We start from the raw sequence: 27,330 nt of genomic DNA, 5'->3' as shown, positions 1-27,330 counted from the left end.
AGTCAATTGTAGAGTTTACCACCCATGACTGTATTTGTTAGTGACAGAGACATGGTTGTTGCATTCATCCATTTTCAGCCCTGTGGCCTTCACCAAGTGAGATCCTAAGTGAATATATTATCATAAAAATGTAATTATTTAACACAATACAACACATATTTCATAAGGCCTTATTTTGGGGGCCTAATTTACCCTAATACAGTAGCCTGAAATGCAAAATCAGGCCTGCAAGTCACATTATGCTGGCTTGCAAAGTGATTTGTAATTACTATTGGAATTCAGCCAGAGTGGGGATATCCAACATTTGGAATTTGTATTCACTCGCAACCTGCATTCAGAATGACTGCCGGGTTGGGAAGACTAAGATATGAGACTACCTAAACCATCTCAACTGGAACAACCATTTCAGTAATGGGTGCAATAAGTCAAAGTAATAGATTGGATTAGTTTAGTAAAATGTATGTTATGTATATTTGAGTAGCATAACATGAATTAATCAAAAACATACATATTCAAAAAAATTACCTGAAATAGAGCATGCTGGGATATATGATAATAATGAGCATGGTTTTGGTTTAACAATGGTTAGTAACACCAACACTGTTTTTTATTTTAGACCCATGAGTGTTAATTTAACACCTGAATGAACAATAGAAATGTTAACACTGAAAAATCAACACTAGTGAACACTGGCCAATTGGCTGTGTGTGTATTATATCAACCAATAAAGTGAGTTGAAAACATTCTGCTTCCCAGGGCGAAGGGTTAGTGGCTTGGACCGGCCAGGGATGCACATGTAGCTCTCATTTCTGACTGGCAGGGAGAGATGCATTATGGGGGTTAGAAGACCACCCCCACCCCCGCTTGGCAGAGGAGTGAGGCTCTTATTTAAAGATCGCCTCTGTTTCTCTTTGGTCTATTTTATACAGAAAAAGAAAAGGGACAGAAAGGTCTCAAATGGCACGTGTTCAGATATCCTAACACAAAGAAGCAAATCGTTTAAAATTATTACTATCACCTTTATTTAAATAAGTAGCCCAGTTGAGAACAAGTTCTCATTTACAACTGCGACCTCGCCAAGATAAAGCAAAGAAGTGCGACACGAACAACACAGAGTTACACATGGAATAAACAACCGTACAGTCAATAACACAATAGAAAAGTCTATATACAGTGTGTTTGCAGCACGGAAACATGGCTCACTCAAGACATGCTATCGGAGTCGGTGCAGCCAGCTGGTTTCTTCACGCATCGCACAGACAGAAACAAGCATCTTTCTGGTAAGAAGAGGGGTAGGGTATGCCTTATGATTAACGAGACGTGGTGTGATCATAACAACATACAGGAACTCAAGCCCTTCTGTTCACCTGACTTAGAATTCCTCACAATCATATGTCGACCGCATTATCTACCAAGAGAATTCTCTTCGATTATAATCACAGCCGCATATATTCCCCCCAAGCAGACACATCGATGGCCCTGAAAGAACTTTATTTGACTCTATGTAAACTGGAAACCACATATCCTGAGGCTGCATTCATTGTAGCTGGGGATTTTAACAAGGCTAATCTGAAAAAAAGACTCCCTAAATTCTATCAGCATATCGATTGTGCAACCAGGGCTGGTAAAACCCTGGATCATTGTTATTCTAACTTCCGTGACGCATATAAGGCCCTCCCCCGCCCTCCGTTCGGAAAAGCTGACCACGACTCCATTTTGTTGCTTCCAGCCTATAGACAGAAACTAAAACAGGAACCTTCCGTGCTCAGGTCTGTTCAACGCTGGTCTGACCAATCTGATTCCACGCTTCAAGATTGCTTCGATCACGTGGATTGGAATATGTTCCGCATTGCGTCAAACAACAACATTGACGAATACGCTGATTCGGTGAGCGAGTGTATTAGCAAGTATATCGGCGATGTTGTACCCACAGCAACTATTAAAACATTCCCAAACCAGAAACCGTAGATTGATGGCAGCATTCGCGCAAAACTGAAAGCGCGAACCACTGCTTTTAACCAGGGCAAGGTGACCGGAAATATGACCGAATACAAACAGTGTAGCTATTCCCTCCGCAAGGCAATCAAACAAGCTAAGTGTCAGTATAGAGACAGAGTAGAGTCGCAATTCAACGGCTAAGACACAAGAGGTATGTGTCAGGGTCTACAGTCAATCACGTGTAACGGAAGTGAAACGCTAGCTTAGTTAGCGGTGGTGCGCGCTAAATAGTGTTTCAAATCGGTGACGTCACTTGCTCTGAGACCTTGAAGTAGTGGTTCCCCTTGCTTTGCAAGGGCCGCGGCTTTTGTGGAGCGATGGGTAACGATGCTTCGTGGGTGACTGTTGATGTGTGCAGAGGGTCCCTGGTTCGCACCAGGGTATGGGCGAGGGGACGGTCTAAAGTTATACTGTTACAATGATGCTGTTGACCCGGATCACTGGTTGCTGTGGAAAAGGAGGAAGGTCAAAAGGGGGGTGTGTTTGCAGCAGTGTAACGGATGTGAAACGCTAGCTTAGTTAGCAGTGGTGCTCACTAAATAGTGTTTCAATCGGTGACGTCACTTGCTCTGAGACCTTGAAGTAGTGGTTCACCTTGCTCTGCAAGGGCCGCGGCTTTTGTGGAGTGATGGGTAACGATGCTTCGTGGGTGACTGTTGATGTGTGCAGAGGGTCCCTGGTTCGCGCCCGGGTATGGGCGAGGGAACGGTCTAAAGTTATACTGTTACACACGGATTACAAAAAGAAAACAAGCCCTGTCGCGGACCAGGATGTCTTTCTCCCAGACAGACTAAATAACTTTTTTGCCCGCTTTCAGGACAACACAGTGCCACTGACACGGCCCGCTACCAAAACCTGTGGACTCTCCTTCACTGCAGCCGACGTGAGTAAAACATTTAAACGTGTTATCCCTCGCAAGGCAGCAGGTCCAGACAGCATCCACAGCCGCGTCCTCAGAGCATGCGCAGACCAGCTGGCTTGTGTGTTTAGGGACATTTCAATCAATCCTTATCCCAGTCTGCTGTTCCCACATGCTTCAAGAGGGCCACCATTGTTCCTGTTCCCAAGAAAGCTAAGGTAACTGAGCTAAACGACTACCGCCCAGTAGCACTCACTTCCATCATCATGAAGTGCTTTGAGAGACTAGTCAAGGACCATACTGGACACCCTACCTGACACCCTAGACCCGCTCCAATAGGTCCACAGATGATGCAATCTCAACCACACTGCACACTGCCCTAACCCATCTGGACAAGAGGAATACCTATGTGAGAATGCTGTTTATGGACAACAGCTCAGCATTTAACACCATAGTACCCTCCAAACTCATCATCAAGCTCGAGACCCTGGGTCTCGACCCCGCCCTGTGCAACTTGGTACTGGACTTCCTGACGGGCCCCGCCAGATGGTGAGGATAGGTAACAACATCTCCGCCCCACTGATCCTCAACACTGGGGCTCCACAAGGGTGCGTTCTGAGCCCTCTCCTGCACTCCCTGTTCAACCACGGCTGCGTGGCCATGCACGCCTCCAACTCAATCATCAAGTTTGCAGACGACACTACAGTGGTAGGCTTGATTACCAACAACGACGAGACAGCCTACAGGGAGGAGGTGAGGGCCCTCGAAGTGTGGTGTCAGGAAAATAACCTCACACAACATCACCAAAACAAAGGAGATGATCGTGGACTTGAGGGAGCACCCCCCTATCCAAATCGACGGGACAGTAGTGGAGAGGGTAGTAAGTTTTAAGTTCCTCGACGTACACATCACGGACAAACTGAATTGGTCCACAAACACAGACAGCGTGGTGAAGAAGGCGCAGCAGCGCCTCTTCAACCTCAGGAGGCTGAAGAAATTTGGCTTGTCACCAAAAGCACTCACAAACTTTTACAGATGCACAATCGAGAGCATCCTGTCAGGCTGTAACACCGCCTGGTACACCAACTGCTCTGCCCACAACCGTAAGGCTCTCCAGAGTAGAGTTTGACCGATTAATCGGAATGGACGATTAATTAGGGCTGATTTCAAGGTTTCATAACAATCGGAAATCTGTATTTTTGGACACCGATTTGGCCGATATTTTTATTATTATTAACACCTTTATTTAACTAGGCAAGTTAGTTAAGAACACATTCTTATTTTCAATGACGGCCTAGGAACGTTGGGTTAACTGCCTTGTTCAGGGGCAGAATGACAGATTTTTACCTTGTCAGCTCGGGGATTCAATCTTGCAACCTTACAGTTAACTAGTCCAACGCTCTAACCACCTGATTACATTGCACTCCACAAGGAGACTGCATGTTACGCGAATGCAGTAAGAAGCCATGGTAAGTTGCTAGCTAGCATTAAACTTATCTTATAAACAACCATCAATCAATCATAATCACTAGTTAACTACACATGGTTGATTATGATTACTAGTTTATCTAGCGTGTCCTGCGTTGCATGTAATTGATGTGGTGCGTATTCGCGAAAAAGGACTGTCTTGCTCCAATGTGTACCTAACCATAAACAGCAATGCCTTTCTTAAAATCAATACACAAGTATATATTTTTAAACCTGCATATTTAGTTAATATTGCCTGCTAACCTGGCTCGTTGCGAACTCTGTGAAGACTATTTCTTCCTAACAAAGACAGCCAACTTCGCCAAACGGGGGATGATTTAACAAAAGTGCATTTGCGAAAAAAGCACAATCGTAGCACGACTGTACGTAACCATAAATATCAATGCCTTTCTTAAAATCAATACACAGAAGTATATATTTTTAAACCTGTATATTTTGCTAAAAGAAATCCAGGTTAGCAGGCAATATTAACCAGGTGAAATTGTGTCACTTCTCTTGCGTTCATTGCACGCAGAGTCAGGGTATATGCAACAGTTTGGGCTGCCTAATTTGCCAGAATTTTACGTAATTATGACATAACATTGAAGGTTGTGCAATGTAACAGGAATATTTAGACTTCTGGATGCCACCCGTTGGATAAAATAGGGAACGGTTCCGTATTTCACTGAAAGAATAAACGTCTTGTTTTCGAGATGGTAGTTTCTGGATTCAACCATATTAATGACCTAAGGCTCGTATTTCTGTGTGTTATTATATTATAATTAAGTCTATGATTTGATAGAGCAGTCTGACTGAGCGATGGTAGGCACCAGCATTCATTCAAACAGCACTTTCGTGTGTTTTGCCAGCAGCTCGTCGCTGTGCTTCAAGCATTGAGCTGTTATGAATTCCAGCCTACCAACTCCTGAGATTAGGCTGGTGTAACCGATGTGAAATGGCTAGCTAGTTAGCTGGGTGCGCACTAATAGCGTTTCAAACGTCACTCGCTCTGAGACTTGGAGTGGTTGTTCCCCTTGCTCTGCAAGGGCCGCAGCTTTTGTGGTGCGATAGGTAATGCTGCTTCGAGGGTGGCTGTTGTCGATGTATTCCTGGATCAAGCCCAGGTAGGGGCAAGGAGGGGGACGGAAGCTATACTGTTACACTGGCAATACTATAGTGCCTATAAGAACATCCAATAGTCAAAGGTATATGAAATACAAATCGTATAGAGAGAAATTGTCCTATAATTCCTATAATAACTACAATCTAAAACTTCTTACCTGGGAATATTGAAGAATCCTGTTAAAAGGAACCACCAGCTTTCATATGTTCTCATGTTCTGAGCAAGGAACTTAAACGTTAGCTTTCTTACATGGCACATATTGCACTTTTACTTTCTTCTCCAACACTTTCTTTTTGCATTATTTAAACCAAATTGAACATGTTTAATTTTATTTGAGGCTAAATTGATTTTATTGTTGTATTATATTAAGTTAAAATAAGTGTTCATTCAGTATTGTTGTAATTGTCATTATTACAAATACCTTTATTTTATTTATTTAATTTTTTAAAATCGGCAGATTAATCGGTATCGGCTTTTTTGGTCACCGGGGGAAAACTACCTGCCCTCCAGTTACACCTACACCACCCGATGTCACAGAAATGCCATAAAGATCATCAAGGACAACAACCACCCGAGCCACTGCCTGTTCACCCCGCTATCATCCAGAAGGCGAGGTCAGTACATGTGCATCAAAGCAGGGACCGAGAGACTGAAAAACAGCTTCTATCTCAAGGCCATCAGACTGTTAAACAGCCACCACTAACATTGAGTGGCTGCTGCCAACATACCGACTCAACTCCAGCCACTTTAATAATGGAAAAATGTATGTAAAAAATGTATCACAAGCCAATTTAAACAATGCCACTTAATATAATGTTTACATACCCTACATTACTCATCTCATATGTATTTACTGTACTCGATACCATCTACTGCATCTTGCCTATGCCATTCTGTACCATCACCAATTCATATATCCTTATGTACATATTCTTCATCCCTTTACACTTGTGTGTGTATAAAGAAGTTGTTGTGGAAGTGTTAGGTTAGATTACTCGTTGGTTATTACTGCATTGTTGGAACTAGAAGCACAAGCATTTCAATACACTCGCATTAACATCTGCTAACCATGTGTATGTGACAAATAAAATTAGATTTGATTTGAATGAAGTAAGATTAGGTGGGTAAAGGCAATAAATAGGCCATAGTGGTGAAATAATTTCAATTTAGCAATTAAACACTGGCGTGATAGATGTGCAGAAGATGAATGTACAAGTAGAGATACTGGGGTGTAGAGGAGCATAGTGCAGTACTGTAGTGCTAGGTTCATTTGCCTTTCCTGCCATGCACAAGCACACACATACAAATACGCATTCACATTTACACACACGCAGTGGCTCTTATAAAACAGAAAATGACTGTCAGAGCCTAGCGTACATAATCAATCCCAACGTTTGGTGAAGTGATTCTCTTTATTACAAAGTCTCTACTCAGCAGCAAGCAGCACAGCAATCTGGAAACATCAAACTAGATTTTAAGAGTCTCTTGCCAACCCACGTCCACCTCCTATACCCCCTCTTTCTCTCCCTCCCCCCTTCCTTCCCTTCCTCTCTCCTTGGCCAGGCCTGAGGTTCCTTACTTTCTCTCCCAGGCCCTGTAAGACAACCATCAATGCTGTGGTTTGGAGGGCTGGGCAGGGCCGTTGGTCCCAAAATACTGGAGTTTTGGTGCAGGTACAGCCAACTAGCGCAAAAATAATATTGCAATATTGTCACAACGATACTATAGGATATATCGTCAAAAATAGTATCCCGATATGTAACTGTATGGATTTTTACCCCCATCACTAATGAATAATGGTGCCAGTGTGTGGATGTTCCCCCCCAAAGCTCAGCAAGGCTAAAATATAGTAACACAATCACCAGCCTGAATACCCCTTATGAAGGTACTACAAATTCCTTTCACATGAGGTGGGGAAGTATCACATGCTTTCTCTCACTCCCTCTCACCCACACTACCCCAGGGACTCCATTTGGCTCTCCCGGGAAGTTCCAGCATTAGCCTGGAAAACCTCATTCTTAGTGGAGAATGCCTTGTGTTCCGTGACAGATGGATCATTCTGGCTGGATTGAGTCATTCCTAAAGTTAAACGTGAAAGTCAGGCCCTGTTGTGACTAACCATCTCTCTAACTGACTTGTAGTGTTGCGGTTAACATGAAGGGAAGCTGACAAAAGGTAGAGTGATGTGATGAGTCGGCATAGTGAAGTGACGCATGATGATGACATAGAGGGCTACGTCATGAAGCAGGTTAACTGAGTCCCTTTCTACATTCTGACAAAGTTATAGGGCTTAAATACCTGATGGGCTATTCATATATACACATGCAGGCTACATGCACACACACACACCCACACACACAAAGACGAGCTTATTTTGTGAGCCAAATATGATCTCTGCTGACATGATCTTCTCAGTACAGGAGATTAATCCAGTCACGGCGACTGATATTGTCTCTCAGACAAATAGACAGTGAGAACAGGAGCCAGGAGCATTCCTACTGTGACCCTACCCAGCGTGGCCAGGTCCTTTCTAACACAGGGCTGACAGCAGGCTTTACTGCTATAACCTCTGCTGATGGATGGGCTATAGCTAACAGAGAGCGAGAGAGAGACAGAGCGAGAGAGAGAGACAGAGAGTGAGCGAGAGAGAGACAGAGCGAGAGAGAGAGAGAGCGAGAGAGAGAGAAAGACAGACAGAAAGAGTGAGAGAGCCTCCCGATTGGCGCAGCTGTCTAAGGCACTACATGCTTGAGGTGTCAATACAGACCCGGGTTCGATCCCAGGCTGTATCACAACCTGTCGCAACCGGGAGACACATGAGGGGGCACACAATTGGTCCAGCATCGTCCGGGTTAGGGGAGAGTTTGGCCTCCTGGGATTTCCATGTCCCATCGCGCCCTAGCGACTCCTTGTGGAAGACCGGGCGCCTGCAAGCTGACTTCAGCTGCCACCTGTACAGTGTTTCCTCCGACACATTGGTGCGGCTGGTTAAGTGAGCAGTGTGTCAAGAAGCAGTGCGGCTTGGCAGGGTCGTGTTTGGAGGACACATGGCTCTCAACCTTCGCCTCTCTCAAGTCTGCAGGGGAGTTGCAGCAATGGGACAAGACTGTAACTACCAATTGGATACCACGAAATTGGGGAGAAAAAGGGAGAGGAGAGAAAAATAGATCCTCTTCACAACCCCTAGGACTATATGACCTTCACACTACAGCAAATACTTCCTTTAGTCTCTTCCAGTGGAACAGATATGACTCAGGTTGAGAACATCTTTGTCTCAATGTGGGGTGATTCAGTTTCAGCAGTATGACAGAGGAGGAAACAGAGGAAAAGTAGATAGGAAAATTGATTTTTTTTTAAGTTCCAATCTAGAACCTAAAAGGCCGTCCCCAACATTTTACATTTACATTTTTACATTTGAATCATTTAGCAGATGCTCTTATCCAGAGCGACTTACAGGAGCAATTAGGGCTAAGTGCCTTGCTCAAGGACACATCGGTAGATTTGCACAGAGGGTTCTACAAAAAGGGTTATCCTATGTAGACAGCCAAAGAACCCTTTTGGAACCCTTTCTCTCCCTAAGTGTACAAAAATAGAAGTGTCTCTTACCTTCACAGATTCTGTCTAGTCGTTGGCGTTTCACTTTGTGTTTGTCGGGCAGAGCCATGTTGGCACTCCTCCTCTGTTCTCTTCTCCTCCTGTTGGCCAATCTTTAGGAAGCTAGCACTCTACCCAGAATCCCCCACGAGGCATGCCAACACACCACACACCTGTAAACACACAGACGAAAAAGACAGGTGACACACACCAATCATCATCAGACCCATCCAAAAGACAATCTAAAATGTAGACACTAAATGTGAACATCTGTCCTTTACAGAAGTCCATCACCGGGGCCAAGCTTCCTGCCATCCAGGACCTCTATACCAGGCGGTGTCGGAGGAAAGCCCTAAAAATTGTCATAGACTCCAGCCACCCTAGTCATAGACTGTTCTCTCTGCTACCGCACGGCAAGCTGTACCGGAGCGCCAAGTCTAGGTCCAGGAGGCTTCTATAAACAGCTTCTACCCCCAAGCCATAAGACACCTGAACATCTAATCAAATGCCTACCCAGACAATTTGCATTGCCCCCCCCTCCCCTCCTCTTTTACGCTGCTGATACTCTCTGTTATTATCTATGCATAGTCATTTCAATAACTCTAACTACATGTACATATTACCTCAATTACCTCGACTCACCGGTGTCCCCACACATTGACTCTGTACCGGTACCCCCTGTATATAACCTTGCTATTGTTATTTTACTGCTGCTCTTTAATTATTTGTACATTTAAAAAACAAACATTTTAGGTATCTTTCTTAAAACGGCATTGATGGTTAAGTGCTTGTAAGTAAGCATTTCACTCTTAAGTTGTATTCTGTTGTATTCGGTGCATGTGACAAATAACATTTGATTTGATTTTTTTTTTGATTTAATGGAACAAGAAATGACAACACAGAGTTAAAAAAAAAAGTTCAGATTTCCAGAGTTGCTTTTCATCTACTATGGCATTGTCACCTTCAAAAATCTTGATCACATTAAGGAACCAAGGGCTGAGGCAAATGTGGGACTATTCTCTTTATTGTAAAGGATAGTACCCCGCAAGGACACATGGTGACCAGTAGAGGGAGTGCTATCTCCGAGCACTGTGCAAAAATCTGACTGTCACGGCCAGACACCAAAAGCAAACAAACAAAAAAAAACAGACACATGCAGATGAGCGGAACATCAATTAACTCTCATTGGTCAGAGATTTCCCTGTTCAGAGACTGATTCCCCTCTAAACCCTGAGGCTGAACACAGATACCCCACAGCACACACAAAGATACAGACATGCAAACATGTGCTCTCACCCCCATAGACATTTAGACTGGCAGCCCAATTCTTATCTTTTTTGCTATTTTGATGAATCATATCAGATCTTTTTATTTATTTATTTTTACAGCTGATCTGATTGAGCAAAAGACCAATTAGTGAAAAAAAAATACAGAATTGGGCTGACTGTCTAAACACAGCTAAAGACACACTACCGGTACTACTAAGGCAGCGTTTCCCAACCCTGGTTCTCCAGTACCCCCAACAGCACACACTTCTATTGTAACCCTGGACAAGCACACCTGATTTAACTAATCACCAAGCCCTCAATGAGTTGAATGAGGTGTGTTTGTCCTTGGCTACAATGAAAATGTGTACTGTTTGGGGTACTCGAGGACCAGGGTTGGGAAACACTGCCCTAAGGCATATGTGTCAAACTCTGTTTGGACCCTAGGAAGAGTAGCTGCTTCCCCTAATAAATACAAATACAAATTCCACGGAGAGCCGAGTGTCTGCGGGTTTTGGCACAATCCTTGTACTCGACTGATGAATTAAAGTTCACTAATTAGCAAGGACTCCCCTCACCTGGTTGTCTCTTAATTGAAAGGAAAAACCAAAAACCTGCAGACACTCAGCCCTCTGTGGAATGAGTTTGACACCCCTGCCCTAAGGGTATCCTGTCACACTGGAATGTGGGTCAGTTACTCAGCAGACATGGGGACTGTCTCAGCAAAATATAGGCAGGAGGGGAGGAGGGGACCAAGTGAGAGGGAGAAAGATGTGCTGAACTTCACTTTGAAAAGCCATATTAAAAAGGAAGTAGAAAACAGGAGTAATGGGAAACTAGCAGCATCCGCTTGCCAGGTGTGTGACGTGTAAAGTTCATCTCTCTCTACAGTGATTAGGGTTGACATTTAAACCCTGTACACACACACACACACACACACACACACACAACTCCAATATTTTCTCACTCCCACCACTTCACAGCCTTTCTCTTCCTTTTATCCTGATTACTGTCTCAGTAATCACTCCATCTCTTCATCTCGTCATCTTTCTAATCACCCAGCTCATCTCATTTACATCCAAAGCGTTGTCTTGGACTCATAATAACCAGTGGTGGAAAAAGTACCCAATTTTCATCCTTGAGTAAAAGGTTAAGTTAATTGAAAAGTGAAAGTCACCCAGTAAAATACTACTTGAGTAAAAGTCTAAAATGACTTGGTTTAAAATATACTTAAGTGTCAAAAGTAAATGTAATTGCTAAAATATACTTAAGTATCAAAAGTATAAATAATTTCTAATTCTTTATATTAAGCAAACGACACGGCACAATTATTATTTACAGATAGCCAGGGGCTCACTCCAACTCTCAGGCATAATCGGCATAATTTAGTGAGTCTGCCAGATCAGATGCAGTCGGGACGACCAGGGATTTTCTTTTGATGAGTGCCTGAATTGGACCCGTTTCCTATCCTGCTAAGCATTCAACATGTAATGAGTACTTTTGGGTGGCAGGGAAAATGTAAGGAGTAAAAAGTACATTATTTTCTTTGGAAATGTAGTGGAGTAAAAGTAAAAGTTGTCCAAAATATAAATAGTAGAGTAAAGTGCAGAACCCTCAAAAATGACTTAAGTAGTACTTGAAAGTATTTTTACTTAAGTACTTTACACCACTGATAATAACCTTCAACCCTGTGTCCTAACTGATCAGTGGATTTCTATTGTGGTATTGTGTGTGTCAAATCTGGGGTATCCCAGAGAAGCCATAGTGAAATATTAGCTTCTCTAATGCTGACAGGCCTGGCTGATGCGATCCACGTGACTCACAGCGAAGGGAGAGCTGTGACCACACTGGTCTGGAAAGGAGGGCGTTTGTTAATGCAATATTCGCTCAGCAATTGTGAGACTAGTTTCTCTCAAATGTTTGTCCTCGGGGGTTGAGACCTCTCAATGATTGGCAGCACTCGGGGGCTGAGCGTGTGGGTGTTTCAGAGAGAAAGACACAGGGGAGAGCCAACCAGTAAAAACAAAGCCCACTTCACAGCCCTCTTCATTGTCGACAACATCAAAGAGCCATTCCAGATTCTGAAGTAAGGAGGACTTGGAGAGTTAGATATTAGCCAGACTAGACGCGTCAAGACTTCCTGGCTTTCCTTACAAAAATACTTTGGCTAAAAAGGTTGAAATAGGAAAACAATTCTGCTCTGTTCTTTGTCTCAGTGTCATCTAAAATCAAATCACATTTTATTGGTCGCATACACATATTTAGCAGATGTTATTGCGGGTGTATTAAGATGAGAAATGTTGGAGTCTGGAGTATGTATAAATATATACAGTACCAGTCAAAAGTTTGGACACACCTACTCATTTAAGGGTTTTCCTTTATTTGTACTATTTTCTACACTGTAGAATAATAGAGAAGACATCAACACTATGAAATAACACATGGAATCATGGAATAACCAAAAAAGTGTTAAACACATGAAAATATATTTTAGATTCTTCAAAGTAGCCACCCTTTGCCATGATAATAGCTTTGCACACTCTTGGCATTCTCTTAACCAGTTTCATGAAGAATGCTTTTCCAACAGTCTTGAAAAGGTTCCCACATATACTCAGCACTTTTTGGCTGCTTGTCCTTCACTCTGCGGTCCAACTCATCCCAAACCATATCAACTGGGTTGATGTCGGGTGATTGTCATTTGATGCAGCACTCCATCACTCTCTTTCTTGGTCAAATAGCACTTACGCAGCCTGGATGTGTGTTTTGTTGAAAAACAAATTATAGTACACTAAGCGCAAACCAGGTGGGATGGCGTATTGCTGCAGAATGCTGTGGTAGCCATGCTGGTTAAGTGTGCCTTGAATTCTAAATAAATCACTGACAGTGTCACCAGCAACACACCCACACCATCACACCTCCTCCTCCATGCTTCACGGTAGGAACAACACATGCGGAGATCATCCGTTCACCTACTCTGCGTCTCACAAAGACTGATTCACGCAGTCTCCTCTGAACAGTTGATGTTACCTCTGCAGCAGAGGTGACTATGGGTCTTCCTTTCCTGTGGCGGTCCTCATGAGAGCCAGTTTCATCATAGCACTTGAAGGTTTTTGCAACTGCACTTGAAGAAACGATTTTCCGTATTGACTGACCTTCATGTCTTAAAGTAATGATGGACTGTTGTTTCTCTTTGCTTATATGAGCTGTTGTTCCCATAATATGGACTTGGTCTTTTACCAAATAGGGTTGTCTTATGTATACCACCCCTACCTTGTCACAACACTACTGATTGGCTCAAACACGTTAAGAAGGAAAGAAGTTCCAAAAAATTGACTTTTAACAAGGCACACCTGTTAATTGAAATGCATTTCAGGTGACTACCTCATGAAGTTGGTTGAGAGAATACCAGGAGTGTGCAAAGCTGAACAAAAATATGAACGCAACATGCAACAATTTCAACAATTTTACTGAGCTACAGCTCATATAAGGAAATTAGTCAATTGAAATAAATTAATTAGGCCCTAATCTATGGATTTCACACGACTGGGCAGGGGTGCAGCCGTGGGTTGGCCCACTCACTTGGGAGCCAGGCCCAGCCAATCAGAATATGATTTTACCCACAAAAGGGCTTTATTACAGAAGTAAAACTCAGTTTCATCAGCTGCCCGGGTGGCTGGTCTCAGAAGATCCTGCAGGTGAAGAAGCCAGATGTGGAGATCCTGGGCTGGCGTGGTTACACGTGGTCTGCGGTTGTGAGGTTGGTTGGACGTACTGCCGAATTCTCTAAAATAACATTGGAGGCGGCTTATGGTAGATAAATTAACATTAAATTATCTGGAAACGGCTCTGGTGGACATTCCTGCAGTCAGCATGCCAATTGTGCACAAAATTTGAGAGAAATAAGCTTTTCTGGGATTTTTTATTTCAGCTCATGAAACATGAGACCAACACTTTATATTTTTGTTCAGAGAGGCCAAAGGTATGGTCCTAGAGAGATGATAGATAGTGTCAGGTGACAGTGATGGTCATGAGCCTTCCCTGGGGTCACAGAGGAGGTGATGGCCAGGGACGTAGTGGAACATTGACATATATAATACATGGGTGAAAGGTCATGAAACTATCTCTTTGATGGACACAATGTGAAAAGGCTGAAATGTCAACTCCGTTGAGAAGGTTGAAGGGTCAACATCAACAACGTTTGAGTGGAGAACTAACCAGGAGAGGGCCAGAGGAAACAGTCACTCAGAGGCCCTTATTGAATACACTGGTGAGCTGTAACTCTAAGTGGACTTATGGAACTAAACAATTACAGGGGCTTGTTCTGACAGAAATACACAGAGGTACAGGCTGGGAAAATAGTGTCGACCCCCCCCCCCCCACACACACACACACACACAAATACAAACAAGTGTCCAAGCACACACACAGTCATACAGAAGTTTCCAAGCAAACACATACACAAAAACGCACATAGCCTCTGGGATTGTCCAAGTCCACTGCCAAGTGCTCAGCAACAATTTCCTGAGTGGGCTCACAGGAAGAGCTCTTTTAAAAGCGCTGAGAACCTGATTCAGGGAGAACACAGGTCTCTGGCCCAAAGAAAACACACACACACACACACCCTCACACATTCATCACCACACCACTTTGGCTGTTTCTGCACTTTCAGCAATCCCCCTTCCCTCTTTTAAAGAACACCCTACTAACTACCTCTCACAGTACCCTCAATACAGTCAGCCAAGCACAACACAGTACGATAGAATAACAAGAATAAACTGTGAAATAAGACAATACACACACACACACACACATCAGTGTCTGTTGGAGTTTCTACACTCTTAGAAAAAAGGGTGCTATCTAGAACCTAAAAGGCTTCTTCAGCTTCAGAGAACCGTTTGAAGAACACTATTTGGTTCCCGGTAGAACCCATTGGGTTCCATTTTGAACCCTTTCCACAGTGGGTTCTACCTGGAACCCAAAAGGATTCTACCTGGAGCCAAAAAGGGTCCTCCTATGCCGAAGAACTCTTTTGCAACCTTTTTTTCTAAGAGTGTAGAGGTGCAGTGGTTTGTTACGGCACCTTCACCGTTAAACATCTGACCATGTCAGATCTCACACGTTGTGCCGGTCTGGCACAGGGGGCAGTTGTTTTAACCAGGGAGGTACTGAGCATGTGGATGTGTGGTCATGTAAAATCCACTAAAATCAACGCACACACACAGGGGATATTGACATATAAGTATAAAATGGATACCATGATATGAGGCTACAAAATGGATGGGGAGGTCATACGCACACAGTGTGTAGTATCACAGATGCGTCTTTGTGACCACTATAAGCAATTGAGCTGGCTTTTGATGACAGTGACACCACTGGAAAAGATCCACTTGTGATAAATCATGAGTAGGTAGGTCACCACAATTGATGGCGCAAAATGTATTCACTTTTATTCTCACATTTTTTCCCAGATGATGTGTTTAACAGGGAAATGCCAAATCTGGGAGAAACATTTCAATCTCTGAAGAGTGATATCAAGTTTTCTTCAAGCTACTACACACTAAAATCTCTCTCTCTCTCTATTTTCTTACCCACACTCCCTCTCGCTCTTTCTTTTTATGAGAGACGTAAGATGAAAGCCAGCTGCCCAATGTCAGGGGAGACCAGGCACAGAAAGAAGTCTTTGTGAATATCAAAAAAATTAGGTAGAGAAGGAAAGGAGAGGGGAAAAAAATGGTGAAAGCTAAACTACACAGGAGGCCGAGTCCGTGTGGGCGATATTACAGGCTCAACGTGACACCAGACCAGAGAGAGAGAGAGAGAGAGAGAGAGAGAGAGAGAGAGAGACAGAAAAAGAGGGGGGAGGGGTAGAAGGAGGGGAGGGTAGAATCTCGAGGGACTAGTTCTCCGTAGGAAATGTCTAGAATGTCGGTGAGTTTGGACTGTAAGTCAGTGAACACATCAGGAGGGATGAAGGATGAAATAAAACTACAAATATCATCCTGAACTACCAGGAGGTGTACAGATGTAATATCCCCTTCAGATAGAGCTGTACTACTGAGAGACAGCAAGAAACCAATGACAAATGTGTTATACCTGTATATTAATCTAGCAACACCATGACTGCTAAGTAAATTATGAAAAAAAATGCATATTTGTTTGGCGACAAACTGATAAGAATGGCGCTGATGAAATGGTAGTTGCTATGAGACAGAGAAGGCAGGGGAGTAGAGAAGGGGGATTCTGGCCTACCACTGTTCATTGTCCAGAGTGCTGCTTTCTTCTCCTGTAATCAGAGACAGAAAACAGAGCTTCCCAGGAGGCATCTGTCCGGTAGAATAACTTCGTAGCGGAGCTCATGGAAACAACTGTTGTGTTTGCCAAGTGTGCCCACTCATAATTATGTGTATACTGTATGAGCATGACTGAAGTGAGGATCCAGCAACCCCAGCAACGAAACAAAGACAGACCCATTTCTGCCCTTTCAGAAGTATCCTTACTATATGCTACGGCATTAACAGTTGAGAGAACAGTTTAAACTTGATATATCAGCCTAGTTGGTGGTGAGTGATATTCCTGAAATTGCAGGATGGCAGAAAAATAAAAAAGAGAAAAGAGAGAATAGAAAAGGCAGTAAGGAGGTTTCTATCTGGTCTCATTAAATGGAGGTGGTTCAGGCTCCGAGGGCCACGTAAAGCTGTCATTCAGACCAGTGATTTAAACCTCTCTCCTGCCTCCAATCCCAACCACTATATGCTTCCAATTACTGCTCTCCTTCTCCGCTGCTCTCTTCATCATCCTCAATCTCTCTCATTCTCCTTGTCCTGTCTGCATTTGGCCACATCACTCCTTTAATTTCCTCTTTGCGCCCCTGCATCCCTTTTGCATTTGTCCCTCTCTCTCCCCCCTTTTTCTTTCCTCCATCTTTCAACCCCCTTCTTTCTTTCTTTCCTTCTTTTTGACAAAGTGCTCTGTCCATCTCTCGTCCTCCCTGTCTCCTCCTCTCGCGATTCTAAATGTAATGGGACTGCAGCATACAAACTGCTGACTCGGGCTAATGCGCAATTTTCTAATAATGCCTGTTCGTTTTAAGTCACACAGGAAATGCATAATGGTGGCATTATTTTGTGCAGCCTGTTAGGTCACTAAATCACTGACGCCTGTTTTTCCTCAGTGAAGTTTTTACGACTAATAAAACTAAAATAAACTGTTCCATGAACACTCTCCTGAGAAAAATGACATTTCCACATGCCTTTTTAGCCAATGCAGAGTGAGTATGTTAACTAAATGTATTCACAGTTTGGTGCTATTCAGAAACCTGACAGATGGACGCTGCATAGCATTACACCTTGAACTGCTAGTAAAAGTCCTGTACACAGATCTCAACCATACTGTAATCACGGCTGTGTAACTAACATGCAATGTATGTACTAAGATTGAGGTGGAGCTGATTAAAAAGTACACACACACACACAGACACACACACACACACACCAAGCTAGATGACAGTTGAGAAGCTGTGCTGTCGATCATGACTTTATTACAGTTATAAAACCTTCCTGGGTTATTTTCTTCTAGAGCATTTTCCTCACTTAGAACCAATTTCTTCTACCTGCACAGTGCACACTGTCCTGCTCATAGGAGCATCATGAGGTTCAGTCTACAGCCCAGCACATGAATGGTGGCTAACAGTGCCTGGTTAAACCCTGAGCAGAGGAGATATTCAAGCCCACATCTCTTAAAAGTCACCAGGGGATAGGAGGACAAGGGAAATTCTTTGAAGCTTTAGTATAAAGGCAGTCGACTTGACCCAAGGGGTCGTCCGCTTAGGCTAAATGAAAGGGCAGAGGAGAGAACTGTGCACCACCAACCTAGATGAATACCAACCAACCAGCCATGGCCATGACAAATCTCCACACTCTGACTTCCTGTTTCCTTTGTGTGAAATGATTCTGTCAGGTTCAGCTGGGCTGTGAGAATGGCAGCTGATGCACAGACACAAACATGCAGACAGACAGACATCCCGGGCTGGGGTCTGGGGATAAGGTTGGTATAGCTCCAGGGAGGGAGGGGAGGGGAGTCTGAGAAAAACAGCCCAGCAGAGAGATGCTAAGGCTGGGGAGGGTAACTCTGAGAGGAGGGTGGTGCTGGTGCTGATGGAGGAAATCAGTGTACCATGAGGCTGAATCATTTGTATCCACTTACAGTTTGCCCAGCGCTGTTTTGTTGCAGCCTGAAAAGGGCTTGATTCAGTGTCTAAAGGCTTTGTTTCAGCTGCACCTGTAGTTGAGTGCTCCTATTTATCTATTTCCTGGCATAGTAGTGTGTGTGTGTGTGTGTGTGTGTGTCTTTCTCTTTTTGCTGGCCAGTCGGCAGAGTACACGCCCTCTCTCCAATAGTGTGTATTTGCGCGCCGGTGCGTTCGTGTGTGTGTTCATGCATATGTGTGTAGCAGAAAGGAGGTGTGTATTGCGGTGGAGAGTGTCAGGGCACAGTGCCCTCTCAGTGTGAGCGGATTAATGAACCGCCGTGTAGCAGGCAGGTTAATTACACTGGAATGCTTCCCTGACCAGCGACAGAGGCTGAACACAACAGATACCACATAGAATGCCACATAGAATGCCTGGGAAAGACAAGGTGACCTTTAACCACAGACAGACTGAGATGAACAGCAACAGAGATAAAGTTGGAGTGAAACAGAGAAAGAGCAGACAAGGACACAGGCTTGGAAAAGTGTGAAGTGAGTGAGAAATAGAATGTCTGACAAAGTTGACAAAGGTGAAAGACAAAGAGAGGGTAAGAAAAATGCATGATGAATTGAGATAAGAGTGGTATTTCTGTAGTCTCCATTTCAAACTAAATCTGCTGAATGGTTTATCTTCCTTTGTCCTTATCAAATGATCCAGGAAAGTGACTCTGGTTCATACGTCCTGATAATACTCCTAAAACAACAACACTATAGAAATACTTTCCCCAGTCTGAAGAAAGTGTTTGTGACTAGGATTAACGACCTAGCTAAAGACACTAACAACCTTGTGCTTCTAAGCTAATGACTAACAATTTGATTGACATTATAGGTCATGTTACAATTAGGACTGGGCGATATATCGAATTCATTTGAATGTATGTTTTAGCACGATGTTCCGAATGCCTGTATTGCAATAAAAAAAAAATTGTGGGGGGGTTGATGTTGTTTTTATGAGCGTTGTCTTTTTGGTCTCGTCTCCTTCGCTCCTTCTGTGCTGTGTGCACTGTGCACCTTCCCACTCGCACAGACACAAAGCTACTCCCCCTGCCACTGACAACAACAAAGACGAAATATCACTTCTTCCTCTCTGACAAGAAGCAGTTTCAACTAGGCTTGGGCAGTATCCAAATTGTCATACCTTCATACCGACCTTGTGCCATACTGGGATATTCTGTATATTGGGCGCAGCGGTCTAAGGCACTGCATCTCAGTGCAAGAGGCGTCACTATAGTACCTGGTTTGAGTCCAGGCTGTATCACATCCGGCTATGGGGAGTCCCATTGGGCGCTGCACAATTGGCCCAGTGTCGTCGGAGTAGGCCGTCATTGCAAATGAGAACTGACTTGCCTAGTTAAATAAAGGTTAAATACATTTTTTTTTTACACTAAACACAAGGGGTGCTGTTTTCAAACCCCACAACTCTGTCATCACAAGGTTAGCAATGCTAACAAGTACATGTAAAATCCCATAGAGAATGCTAACTAAATGCTAAAGTGTGCATTTTGTACCATTTCAGACCTAAACTATACAAGTAACTCAAAAATGCTACTCACAGTAAAAAAGTTATTTTACCTTTATTTAACCAGGAAAATCCCACTGAAACATTGAGACCCAGAGTCTCTATTTCAAGGGAAACCTGGCCAAGAAGGCAGCAACTATCAATACATTACAGATTTAAAACATACAACAATACAACAACATGATCCAGCCAAAAAAAAGCATTTACACTCCTCTGTACCAGAGTCTCTCTTCAAAATGTTAAATTCATTCAGTGGCACTAACTCATCTACAGTAGATGAAGCATGGATTGTAGACTATTCCATGCCTCTGGTGCACAAGACGAGAAGGCAGTCTTGCCTAATACTGTAAATGTCCTGGGGAATTTAAGTAGCAACCAGCTAGCAGATTGGGTATGATAACTACTGGTTACCACCTGCTGGTTGCCATCTGCTGCTGACAAGTGTACAAAATCAAGCACACAGCCATGCAATCTCCATAGACAAACACTGGCAGTAGAATGGCCTTACTGAAGAGCTCAGCGACTTTCAATGTGGCACCGTCATAGGATGCCACCTTTCCAACAAGTCAGTTTGTCAAATGTATGCCCTGCTAGAGCTGCCCAAGTCAACTGTAAGTTGCTGTTATTGTGAAGTGGAAACGTCTAGGAGCAACAACGGCTCAACCGTGAAGTGGTAGGCTACACATGCTCACAGAACTGGACCGGCGAGTGCCGAAGCGCATATAAATAGTCTGTCCGAGCCTCCCGAGTGGTGCAGCGGTCTAAGGCACTGCGTCGCAGTGGTAGAAGCGTCAGTACAGACCCGGGTTCAATCCCAGGCTTTGTCGCAGCCGGGTGCAAACGTGAGATCCAAGAGGCGGCGCACAATTGGCCAAGCGTCGTCCGGGTTTGGCCGGCCGGGATGTCCTTGTAACATCACGCTCTAGCGACTCGTGGCGGCCCGGGCGCATGCACACTGATTTCGGTCGCAGTTGTACAGTGTTTCCTCCGACACATTGGTGCGGCTGGCTTCCGGGTTAAGCAAGCAGTGCGTCAATAAGCAGTGCAGCTTGGCAGGGTCGTGTTTCTGAGGACGCATGGCTTTCGAACTTCACCTGTCCCAAGTCCGTACAGGAGTTGCAGCAATGGGACAAGACTGTAACTACCAATTGGATATCACGAAAAAGGGGTAAAAAATATATATTTTTTTTAATTGTCTGTCCTTGGCTGCAATACTCACTACTGAGTTCCAAACTGCCTGTGGAAGCAACGTCAGTACAATAACTGTTGGTCGGGAGCTTCATTAAATGGGTTTCCATGGCCGAGCAGCTGCACACAAGCATAAGATTCCCATGCTCAATGCCAAGCTGTCAACATACTTTTGGTCATGTAGTGTAGCTTACTACCTACTAAATTAACAAACAAAATGCACAACCGCAGAGTATTTAACACATTTTTAGACAGTTAACTTAATAGTTATAAGATATCTAGCTGGCAAACATTTAGTTGTAAATTCCATACTGTAATTAGATCCCCTGGCGCATGCTGCACAACAGTGAGTGACTAACAAGGCTCGGTCCATTCTCTTGTCATTGTATGCTTGTAAAACCCCACGTGACACATGACTGGGGACGACAGTAATGTGACAAGTTAAATGAAGAATGTAATGTTCTTCATCTCCTAACGTATTGCACAAGTTAACTGCAGGTACTTACTTAAAAAGTAGCTACAAACAGTCATATTTAGAAAAATATATATAAAACAATTGTTTTAACGGTATTGGCGGTATTGAAAAACCATCAGTGGCTTTTTCCAACTACGGTATATATATACGGTATACCGCCCAAGCCTAGTTTCAACTTGCTATTTGTATTTGACGTTTGGTCCAATAGAATTGGTCGATTCCCTTTCAAACGATACCTTTTTCATGTCTCAACTCCCAAAGTGTAGAACAAAGCAGACCCTACTAAAACGAGAGTATCAATGAACATGATTGTGGAAAAGTTATGCTCAGTTTCTGTGTTACCATGTACCGCAACAGCATTTAAGCCACATACTGCTATGTGCTAGCTGTTAGTATGTGTTTTATAAATGTGCAATGAGCATAAAAAGACACATTTATGTAGGGGATTGGCAACTCGTTCTCATTCTGAGAAATAAGCATCTTCATATCCAGGTGGGCCACTTGATTTCTACATCTAACAAAGTGAACAGGCCGTGTTGTTCAAACAGGTGGAAACAGGCAGGAGGGTGTGTTCATAACAGTTCAACTGTTCTACCTGGTTAGCAAGCAAATAGAGCCAGGATGGCTAGACTTTACATATAAAGATTAGCTGGCTACTCACTAGCAAGTGGGCTTCTGCATGAGAGATTGTTTATGAGACCCGTGTTAATGTTCTATAATGCCTGTTACCAGAAGTTGGACATTATTACTGTATGTGCATGGACCTGGTTAAATTTGAAACATAGACGGACTTTGAAGCCAGATCAATAATTATTGCAAAAAAAAAAACAGTTTAAACTATTTTGATGAAATAATATAATTATTAGTGGGTCTTATGGTTGTGGAAGGCTTCAATTTAGCCTAAGTATACTGTTACAAGCCCGTATTCATTAGATTATTCCTGACTGTTTGAAATGCGGTGTGTTGACCTTTAATTGTGCAAAAAAAACAGTATATCGTAAAATGCCCATAAGTTTGAAAGAAATTACGACAGGATTTTTAGGCCATATTGCCCAGCCCTAGTTACAAAGGCTGGGCGTGTGGGCATACCTTAATATACAGTATGCTTTATCAGCAGATTCCTGCACACAGCCACAGAGCATGGCTATCATGGATACTAATGGACTCCTCTGTCTAACATCATCCTATAGTTAATGGAGTTCACTTTAGCTCTATTGAGCTACACAGTACTGTACTGTAGGGCTATATTTTGTAATTGTGGAGACTGGAGAGTTAACTTCAGAACAACCTACAGTCGTGGCCAAAAGTTTTAAGAATGACACAAATATTAATTTCCACAAAGTTTGCTGCTTCAATGTCTTTAGATATTTTTGTCAGATGTTACAATGGAATACTGAAGTATAATTACAAGCCCTTCATAAGTGTCAAGACCTCTGCAATCCGCCCTGGGATGCTGTCAATTAACTTCTGGGCCACATCCTGACTTTTGGCAGCCCATTCTTGCATAATCAATGCTTGGAGTTTGTCAGAATTTGTGGGGTTTTGTTTGTCCACACGCCTCTTGAGGATTGACCACAAGTTCTCAATGGGATTAAGGTCTGGGGAGTTTCCTGACCATGGACCCAATGTTTTGTACCCCGAGCCACTTAGTTATCACTTTTTCCTTATGGCAAGGTGCTCCATCATGCTGGAAAAGGCATTGCTCGTCACCAAACTGTTCCTGGATGGTTGGAAGAAGTTGCTCTCGGAGGATGTGTTAGTACCATTCTTTATTCATGGCTGTGTTCTTTGGCACAATTGTGAGTGAGCCCACTCCCTTGGCTGAGAAGCAACCCCACACATGAATGGTCTCAGGATGCTTTACTGTTGGCATGATACAGGACTGATGGTAGCGCTCACCTTGTCTTCTCTGGACAAGCTTTCATCCAGATGCCCCAAACAATCAGAAATGGGATTCATCAGAGAAAATGACTTTAGCCCAGTCCTCAGCAGTCCAATCCCTGTACCTTTTGCAGAATATCAGTCTGTCCTTGATGTTTTTCCTGGAGAGAAGTGGCTTCTATGCTGCCCTCTTGACACCAGGCCATCCTCCAAAAGTCTTCGCCTCACTGTGCGTGCAGATGCACTCACACCTGCCTGCTGCCATTCCTGAGCAAGCTCTGTACTGGTGGTGCCCCGATCCCGCAGCTGAATCAACTTTAGGAGACGGTCCTGGCGCTTGCTGGACTTTCTTGGGCACCCTGAAGCCTTCTTCACAACAATTGAACCGCTCTCCTTGAAGTTCTTGATCCGATAAATGGTTGATTTAAGTGCAATCTTACTGGCAGCAATATCCTTGCCTGTGAAGCCCTTTTTGTGCAAAGCAATGATGACGGCACGTGTTTCCTTGCACGTAACCATGGTTGACAGAGGAAGAACAATGATTCCAAGCACCACCCTCCTTTTGAAGCTTCCTGTCTGTTATTCAAACTCAATCAGCATGACAGAGTGATCTCCAGCCTTGACAACATTCGCACCTGTGTTAACGAAAGAATCACTGACATGTCAGCTGGTCCTTTTGTGGCAGGGCTGAAATGCATTGGAAATGTTTTTTGGGGATTCAGTTAATTTGCATGGCAAAGAGGCACTTTACAATTAATTGCAATTCATCTGATCACTCTTCATAACATTCTGGAGTATGTGCAAATTGCCATCATACAAACTGAGGCAGCAGACTTTGTGAAAATTAACATTTATCTCCCACTTCACTCCATGTCATTCTCAAAACTTTTGGCCACGACTGTACACTACCATTCAAAAGTTTGCGGTCACTTAGAAATGTCCTTGTTTTTCATGAAAACATACATGAAATGAGTTGCAAAACGAATAGGAAATATAAAAAAGATGTTGACAAGGTTTATAAATAATGATTTTTTAAATTTAAATAACTGTGTCCTTCAAACTTTGCTTTCGTCAAAGAATCCTCCATTTGCAGCAATTAACAGCCTTGCAGACCTTTAGCATTCTAGTTGTCAATTTGTTGAGGTAATCTGAAGAGATTTCACCCCATGCTTCCTGAAGCACCTCACACAAGTTGGATTGGCTTGATGGGCACTTCTTACGTACCATACGGTCAAGCTGCTCCCATAACAGCTCAATAGGGTTGAGTTCCGGTGACTGTGCTGGCCACTCCATTATAGACAGAATACCACCTGACTGCTTCTTCCCTAAATAGTTATTGCATAGTTTGGAGCTGTGCTTTGGGTCATTGTCCTGTTGTTGGAGGAAATTGCCTCAAATTAAGCGCCGTCCACAGGGTATGGCATGGCGTTGCAAAATGGAGTGATAGCCTTCCTTCTTCAAGATCCCTTTTATTCTGTACAAATCTCCTACTTTACCAGCACCAAAGCACCCCCAGACCATCACATTGCCTCCACCATGCTTGACAGATGGCGTCAAGCACTCCTCCAGCATCTTTTCATTTTTTCTGCATCTCACGAATGTCCTTCGTGTTCCGAACACCTCAAACTTAGATTAGTCTGTCCATAACACTTTTTTCCAATCTTCCTCAGTCCAGTGTCTGTGTTCTTTTGCCCATCTTAATCTTTTCTTTGTATTGGCCAGTCTGATTTTTGGCTTTTTCTTTGCAACTCTGCCTACAAGGCCAGCATCCCGGAGTCACCTCTTCACTGTTGACGTTGAGACTGGTGTTTTGCGGGTACTATTTAATGAAGCTGCCAGTTGAGGATTTGTTAGGTGTCTGTTTCTCAAACTAGACACTCTAATGTACTTGTCCTTTTGCTCAGTTGTGCACCGGGGCCTCCCACTCCTCATTCTATTCTGGTTAGAGGCAGTTTGCGCTGTTCTGTGAAGGGAGTAGTACACAGTGTTGTACGAGATCTTCAGTTCCTTGGCAATTTCTCATATGGAATTGCCTTCATTTCTCAGAACAAGAATAGACAGACGAGTTTCAGAAGAAATTTCTTTGTTTCTGGCCATTTTGAGCCTGTAATCAAACCCACAAATGCTGATGCTCCAGATACTCAACTAGTCTAAAGAAGGACAGTTCTATTGTTTCTTTAATTAGCACAACAGTTTTCAGCTGTGCTAACAAAATTGCAAAAAGGGTTTTCTAATGATCAATTAGCCTTTCAAAATAATAAACTTAGATTAGCTACCACAACATGCCATTGGAACACAGGAGAAATGGTTGCTGATAATGGGCCTCTGTACGCCTATGTGGATATTCCATAAACAATCAGCCGTTTCCAGTTACAATAGTCATTTACAACATTAACAATGTCTACACTGTATTTCTGATCAATTTGATGTTATTTTAATGGACAAAAAATGTGCTTTTCTTTAAAAAAACAAGGACATTTGTAAGTGACCCCAAACTTTTGAACGGTAGTGTATATTGTCATAGAAATTACAGCAAAATCTGTTTTCCTAAAATGTGGACAATTTGACACACTTCATAACAAATAACTGGTAGGAAAAAATGACAGCATACCAGCAACCACCTTATCTTACTTTTGGCACTGTAAAAAAAAGAACTCTTAAGATATATTTTGGTATACTGATCCCTAATATTTCAAATAGAAAGTCTTAGATATGCCAAGATGGCTGAGTAGGAGGTACTAGAAGAGGATGAGTCTGTGGGGCCTTGGATCCTTGTTATGCTAGCTCAGAAAAATATAGAGGAGTAATTCCCTACACTTTTGTTCCGGATCATAAATCAAACATCTCCATATGAGGGAAATCAAACATCGCCATATGAACAAGCAGACAAGTTAAAAGTCAACCATCCCACTGTGCTTTCCAAAGCTAAATATCAAAGGATTACCCTGTAGGCATGCCAAATACTCCTCCTATCCATATTCATGCTGGAAACGGGGCAATAAGACCCATCCATACTGTTACATACACCACTCTGGCAGCACTTCTGTCACTTTGTTGACAAGGAGATCATCTATGCTTTTTTTTGCTAGTGGCAGTTTCCCAGTCTTTCATTCTTCTCTACAAAAAGTAATACAGATATAACTAGTGTTCTGTAAAGATGTTTGGCAGACAGACAGTCTACGCAGTGTGCACTGATGCTTGCTCTCTGTCAGCGATACACTGATGTTCACATAGTAGGAAATAAGAGTATTTGACCCAATAGTGGTTAGTAGTCGATGGCCTCTGGACTTTTGCCAGATTGCCTCGATGGACTCGTGCCAAGATTGAGTGTATACAAAGTAGTCGAGGCAGTTAAGACTGAATAAATACAGTCATTAGTCCCTGAGGTTAAGATAACAGTATCTGGGTATCAATGTCAGCATCTATATTACTGTCAGCATCTGGTTTTGTGTGGGATTTCTCAGTTGCATCTTTCAGGGTATTTTTCTGGTAATAATATAAGTAATGGGGATATAAGTAATGGGGAGTTTCTCAATGAAGTATTGCACAACCAGGTCAAAGTCCACAAATTCTGGGCTCTGGTTTCCCTAGGCGTTACCCCATCTAGGCCATTAAACAGCCAGAGACTGGTGTTTCACTACAGGGCTGCCCTCCAAAAACTTCAGGGGCCTCCTCGTTGTCTCGTTGTGCCACACAGCAACAGCAGACTAGTAAAA

At 43.2% G+C, this 27,330-nt stretch overlaps 1 protein-coding gene across 12 annotated transcripts in view; it reads right to left on the bottom strand.

Moving 5' to 3' along the window:
- Nucleotides 1-27,330, bottom strand: part of LOC110529380 (C-terminal-binding protein 2) — a 129,904-nt gene that overhangs the window by 77,853 nt on the left and 24,721 nt on the right. For all 12 annotated transcript variants that reach the window (XR_016497224.1, XR_016497226.1, XR_016497222.1 and 9 more), the window contains one exon: nt 9,054-9,214. Coding sequence is in view for 8 of the 12 variants with exons in the window: in XM_090240802.1 (XP_090096928.1) it covers nt 9,054-9,111 (58 nt within the window). In the remaining 4 variants the exon portion in view is untranslated. The remainder of the gene's footprint in view (nt 1-9,053; nt 9,215-27,330) is intronic.

This window comes from Oncorhynchus mykiss, chromosome 1 (assembly GCF_057628025.1).
Source record: "Oncorhynchus mykiss isolate SJ-2025 chromosome 1, ASM5762802v1, whole genome shotgun sequence".
Classification (NCBI taxonomy): domain Eukaryota; kingdom Metazoa; phylum Chordata; class Actinopteri; order Salmoniformes; family Salmonidae; genus Oncorhynchus; species Oncorhynchus mykiss.
This window is presented reverse-complemented; position numbering and strand designations above follow the sequence as displayed.